This window comes from Lactuca saligna, chromosome 3 (assembly GCF_052625555.1).
Source record: "Lactuca saligna cultivar CGN05327 chromosome 3, ASM5262555v1, whole genome shotgun sequence".
In the NCBI taxonomy this organism is placed as follows: domain Eukaryota; kingdom Viridiplantae; phylum Streptophyta; class Magnoliopsida; order Asterales; family Asteraceae; genus Lactuca; species Lactuca saligna.
In genome coordinates this window covers 94,007,523-94,013,340 of record NC_136419.1, presented here as the reverse complement: position 1 = coordinate 94,013,340, position 5,818 = coordinate 94,007,523, and the positions used below count along the sequence as shown (strand labels likewise).

At 31.6% G+C, this 5,818-nt stretch overlaps 1 protein-coding gene across 2 annotated transcripts; it reads right to left on the bottom strand.

Annotated features, from left to right (window-relative positions):
* Positions 1 to 2,968: 2,968 nt before the first annotated feature.
* LOC145037013 (uncharacterized) lies at positions 2,969 to 4,693 on the bottom strand. 2 transcript variants are annotated; one of them, XM_078985557.1, is made up of 2 exons: positions 4,520 to 4,693; positions 2,969 to 4,350 (listed from the first exon to the last, which is right to left on the bottom strand). In XM_078985557.1, exon 2 carries the CDS (start codon positions 4,096 to 4,098, stop codon positions 3,250 to 3,252), a length of 849 nt encoding a protein of 282 aa, XP_078841683.1. In that variant the 5' UTR covers positions 4,099 to 4,350; positions 4,520 to 4,693; the 3' UTR covers positions 2,969 to 3,249. The 2 variants fall into 2 exon arrangements, with proteins under 2 accessions (XP_078841683.1, XP_078841684.1); XM_078985558.1 differs by having other exon boundaries at positions 2,969 to 4,234.
* Positions 4,694 to 5,818: the final 1,125 nt, after the last annotated feature.

Here is a 5,818-nt window from a genome sequence, read left to right as displayed (position 1 = left end):
TGAGAATGATTTGTAGTGGTAATTTAGGTGATTGAGATGTCACGGTGTGAGAATAATTTGTAGTGGTAATCTTGGTGATTTAGATGCCACGATGTAAGGTCGATTTGTAGTGGTAATCTTGGTGATTGAGATGCCACGTGTGAGATCGATTTGTAGTGGTAATCTTGGCGATTGAGATGCCACGGTGTGAGATTGATTTGTAGTGGTAATCTTTGTGATTGAGATGATACGGTGTGAGAATGATTGTAATGGTAATCTTGGTGATTTAGATGCCACGGTTTGATATATGGTAATGTTTATGATTAAGATGCCATGGTGTGAGAATGATTTGTAGTAGTAATCTTGCTGAATGAGATTTCATGTTGTGAGAATGATTAGTAATGGTAATCTTGGTGATTAAGATGCAAAGTGGTGAGAATGAATTATAGTGGTAATCTTTGTGATTTAGATACCATAGGAAAATAAATTAATGTGATATATATATATATATATATATATATATATATATATATATATATATATATATATATATATATATATATGAATAACTAATTTATATTATGTTATGCAGGTTGCTCACTAATCATTTTGTAGCTTATTTGTTTGTCAATTGTTTGTCTTTCAGGTTCAAGTAGATGTGTAGAAGGAAGAAGAGTTGGTAGTGCCCAACTTAAACTTATTACTCTAGATTTTTGTAAGATTCTCTTAATAAATACTTGTACTGATTTATGATATGAGTGTACAACGGAATTTTAATGATTAATGTTTTATAAATGAAACTTTTTAGGTGTAATTTGTGTTAAAAATTTGGACATTACAAGCAATTTTGTCATACACCAATTATATAATTATTTAGTTGTAATTCATAGTATGTCTATTTTCAAGTTAAGTCCCACACTTAGTCTAATTTCTAATTAAGCCACCAAATAAACGATGAATTAAGTAATAGTCATTATATGATCACGTGACTTGAAGGAAAATGTATTAATGAACATATACAATTATAAAGTAGTTGGCTCCGAAATCAAGATTATGAGACTTGAATTGTATTTGATGTTTGGAAACAATTGAAATGTATTTACTTTAGTAATATATTTGAAAGTAAATTAGGTGGAAGCCACGTAATTCATTTATAATAGCATGAATGAAAGTATGTTACCTTTATATGTAAATTTCATAGTGAAAGTTGTAGGCAATTAATACATTAATGATGAAGTAAATAATAAAAGAAACATTTGGTAATAGAAAATGCCAATATTGTCATTTAACAAGTATATTGCAAGATCGAGATGCAAGGAAAGGGGGTTGAGACGAGACTGATACCTAGTCCTCGAAATGAGTACTTAGGGGTGAAGGGAATCGCACAAGGAGGGACGGGAAACAAGTTGTTTGAGGTGGCACTTCGGTACTGATGACTTTATCACCACTACCTTTTTCGTTCAACAAACCATTTGAGGTTGGAAGCAAAAAAGGAAATGCAAAAAAGAGGTTAGGAGGGAGCCAGCCTGGGCAGGTTCAGTAGGAACACTACTTCGTCCATCTTGAGACCGGTGGCTTTAATGACTTCAGAGGGTCGATACGAACTTCTCTTCATTCTAAGGATTTCTTTTTGTAGATTACATGTTTCATAGAGATGAACATAATAATCGAAAAACTGAATTAACCAACCTAATACTAAAATGAATGATTTGGTTTTTAATTTTTTATTAAACCGTGGAATCTGTTGGTTTTGAATTTTATGGATAACCAAACCGACATTAACCGAACCTTCTCACAAAAATTAAAACTTACAATATTAAACTTTAAAATAGACGTAATCAATTGGATTACCTAGATGTCTAAATAATTAGATGTAGACTTTATTTGGTTGAGCCCATCACGATTATTTGTCGCGGTTTTTACCTTTTAAAATAGTTTATGCTTATAGAGTGGAAATTATTTTTAATTATTCTACAACATTTTGCTACGTAGTTAAGCAATACACAATACAAACAACTTGAGACAAAACTACCTCTTAACATGTGTTTCACAGTTATGTTTTGCGGCTATAATTCGTTATTGATGGGTGCAACTTTGTTGCCTTGTATCCTTGTTTCACATTTGGTTGAATCGTTATTTTTTTATAGTGATATATTTTGTTTTCAAAATTTTATACCAATGCATGTTATATTTTTTATAAGACTTATTTACTTTTGGTTAACCAATATTAACCGAGAACACATGGTAGAATCATTATTTTTTTATAACGTTATTATTATTATTTTTTCTAAGATTTATTTACTTTCTTTCGACTCAAGAACCAGAGACATATAAAAAAATATTACACTTCCTTTATCTCACCTCTAATCTGGTAAAAAAAATCGCTATTTTTGAGCTAAATAACAAACACAAGTGAATTTGAGCATCAGATTATGCACGAGTAAAACCGGGTTTTCTCTTTTTGTTTTTAATTATTGGACTTTTAACAATGGGCCTGAGTCATCGACTTATATGAGATATGATGTTGTGAACTCTGATTTTTTTAAATATTATTTGTGTTATATTAAAGCAATAATTATAAATAAATAAAAAAGTGAGTTACAATTAACGTCGCTAACCTAACAAGAAAAAATCTAGCTTTTTTAACATGGCTTTGAATTATAATAACAAACTTTTTATTTATTTTTTTTAAATTAATTACAATAATGTTTACATAATCCAAAATGACATTGAATGTTTTCTAAATTTAACATTTTTTTTATTATTGTTTTGATTACAATACGTACGCTATACGACATGTCCAAAAGTACAATAGCAATTAAAAGAAAATAAAAATAAAAAAAGGAGTGATGTTTTTGGTATTAAAATTACTGTGATCTAATTTATATAAAAAAGAAACAATAAACACTATAAAAACAAAATTCAAAAATTAAAGAACTTCAAGAGCTATAAAAGAAGCTTCATTTTTAAAAAAACATCTCATCAAAACTGATAAAAAAAATCATAGTAATAAATTATAATAAACAACAAATTCAACCATCTCAAAAATGGCAAAAAGATGTTATTTTGTAAACAACTAACGACTCGATTATAATTAATACCTCTATCAACTCAAGATTCAAGAATATAACATTTATCAACAAACTATCAATAAAAAAAAAAGAAAAAAAAAAAAAGAAAGTAGAGTAAGTTATAAATACCAGTTGAAGAAGATCACTAGTTAGCTTTCCCACATTTGTATATACAACAGAATCGAGTTTTTTTTTTTTTTTATCTGCTTTCAAACAAGCAAATCTTCTCAAGTTCAATCCCCCAATCTTCTCCAAGAATCTTGGGATTTGACTCTGTCAGCACACGAAGATCCACCATTGATGATGAAAATGGAAACAATCTTTCTTGATTCTTTAAAGATCTTGATCTACCTAACTCCAAACATGGCTTTATAACCCTTTTCAGGAAAGAATCTAACCCGTTGTTGACTAAGTTGACACAATCCATGGTAATATCAAGACCTTCTGTTTTCAATTTGTGTTTCAATCTGGTAGATAAAGAAGAAGTAGGTGGTAATTGAGAGTTGTAATGACAAGTGTGAAAAGGTGAAGAAATGGAAAGAACTTTTTTTGAGTCTTTTGAGTGGATTTTGATTCCAAATGGAGCTTTAACAGGGCTTCTACTATGGATTCCAGGACTTATTGAAATCTGTTCAACTTCTTCACCATCTTCAACTGAGTTTACTTCAATAGGTGGTTTGCTACCTAAAGAAAAAAGCTCTGTAGCACTTTGTTGTTGACTTAGGAGGTGATCTTTAACCTTTCTTTCATTAGCAAATCGTGAAGAAGGTTGACTAAGGGTGTTGTTGGGGTTGACTTTCTTTGGAGGTGTTTTGGAAAGAGTTGCGTTTTTGAGAAGTGATTTGATGAGTTCATTGTGGAGGCGAAGATTTTCTTTACCTATTAAACTGATACAAAGCTTGTCGAATTCTGGTTTTCTGAGCTTTTGACTTAAGTATCTGGTGAGAAGATTGAAATACTTTTGAGCTTTTTGTGATCCGAGTCTTCTTTCCATGTGAAGTTTCAGCTCAAAAGTGTCAATTCTGGAACAATGCCGAACTGCTGGCATTTTTTGTTGGATGATAATATCCAAAACAAGTCACAGCCAACATCACCGAAGATCCACCCAACATTCCAAAAAAAGGAACCCTAACTTTTCGCTTTTGACTTCATTAAGTACGGATGAGAATGTTAAGTATTGATTTCTGCGTTAACAGATGAAACTTACACAGAATTAGCTCAAACAGAATCTCCGAATCTCGAATTACCTAATTCGAATCAAAAGTAATCATTCATCCGCGTAAATCACGCTACAAATGACCTAAAATAAGAAAAATAATTCAATTACTTGAACTTCAACTAACGACTAATCACCGACAAAATCAAACAGTTAACGATCACAACGAAACATACAAATTCGACAAATCGAACAGTGAAACGAAGCTAAAGAACGTGTGTAAGGAAAATCGAATAAAAAACAGTAAGCTGACCTGAACAATTGAATTGGTGAGTTGAATTTCACAGAGGTTGAATTCGATCTGAGGGGATCGATTGATTGATTGATCGATCGAGTTGAATAGTTGACGATGAGAGAAATTAGGGCTCGTAAAAGTGTGAAGTTGGGGTTTTTCAATCAAGAGTCAAAGACACGTGCGCCTTTTTGACAAGTGAGTGACAGTTGTGTGTGATTGGCTGCTTTTAAGTGAGACTCAATCATATGAAGTCAGCGGGTCGGGTCGGGTTGTATTTGAAGCCGATATCAATTATGGTTTGACTATACTATAAAATATCTTGTCTACAAAAGGAAAGCTATTCTCTTGTTTGTTATTTCCTTTTTCAAAAATGTATGTTCTTTGTTATTTTCTAATTGAAAAATGCAACTTATATTAATATAAGAAAAATGTAGTGGAAAGATGAAGAATATTTATACTTAGGCTTGGATGCGGTTTGGCTCCGACCCTTACCACACTATTAGGGGAATACTGTTCCCTCAGTGGTTTTTGGGTTTTACCGTATAACTGCAGAAATCTTTCTCTCTCTCTCTCTCTCTATATATATATATATATATATATATATATATATATATATATATATATATATATGTTGCAAAGTATGGTAAAATTGATATGTCATCTATATGACATAGTAGGGAGTGTGATTCTTGTAGCACCACTCCCTCCAATCTTATGTGGCCTTAATTATGTTTGGTTTACCATACTCAACAACCTTAACCTTGTCTCAAGCGTGCATAGGCTAGGAAACCCACAATTGAGAGAGAGAGAGAGAGAGAGAGAGAGAGAGAGAGAGAGATGTGGAACCTAAAGAATATGTTTTCTTTCAATTACCTATTTTCCTAACGTATGAATTAGCAAAGGACATGCTAATATTTTGAAAATGCATCCTCAAATTTTATAATGGTGCTCCTAACTCGTGAATTAAAATTCGACCCAACCATAGAGATTGAAAATTCTCAAGCTTATGATAAAAAATATCACATTTTTTAAATACGAATTATCTTCCATATTGAATCTCCACCACTATTAAGCAATAAAGGAAACAAAGACGCATACTTAATTACCACCTTGTAACTTCGATCCAAATACCAAATTCTACACAAACCAAGCAAAGTTTTCTGAATCATCGGATGAACATCCCCCCTACCCCACCAAAGGTAGCTACTTCTCAAACCCTTCGATGATCTAATGACTTCTTTTAGGTTCTTAAACACGGTGAAATAGAAAAAGAGGGAGGTTTCCGATAATGTTAAAGGGTTGTTGTATTATTAATGT

Bases quoted from the DNA above. Each gene is read 5' to 3' on its own strand.
- LOC145037013 (XM_078985557.1), bottom strand. From the start codon at position 4,098: ATGCCAGCAGTTCGGCATTGTTCCAGAATTGACACTTTTGAGCTGAAA.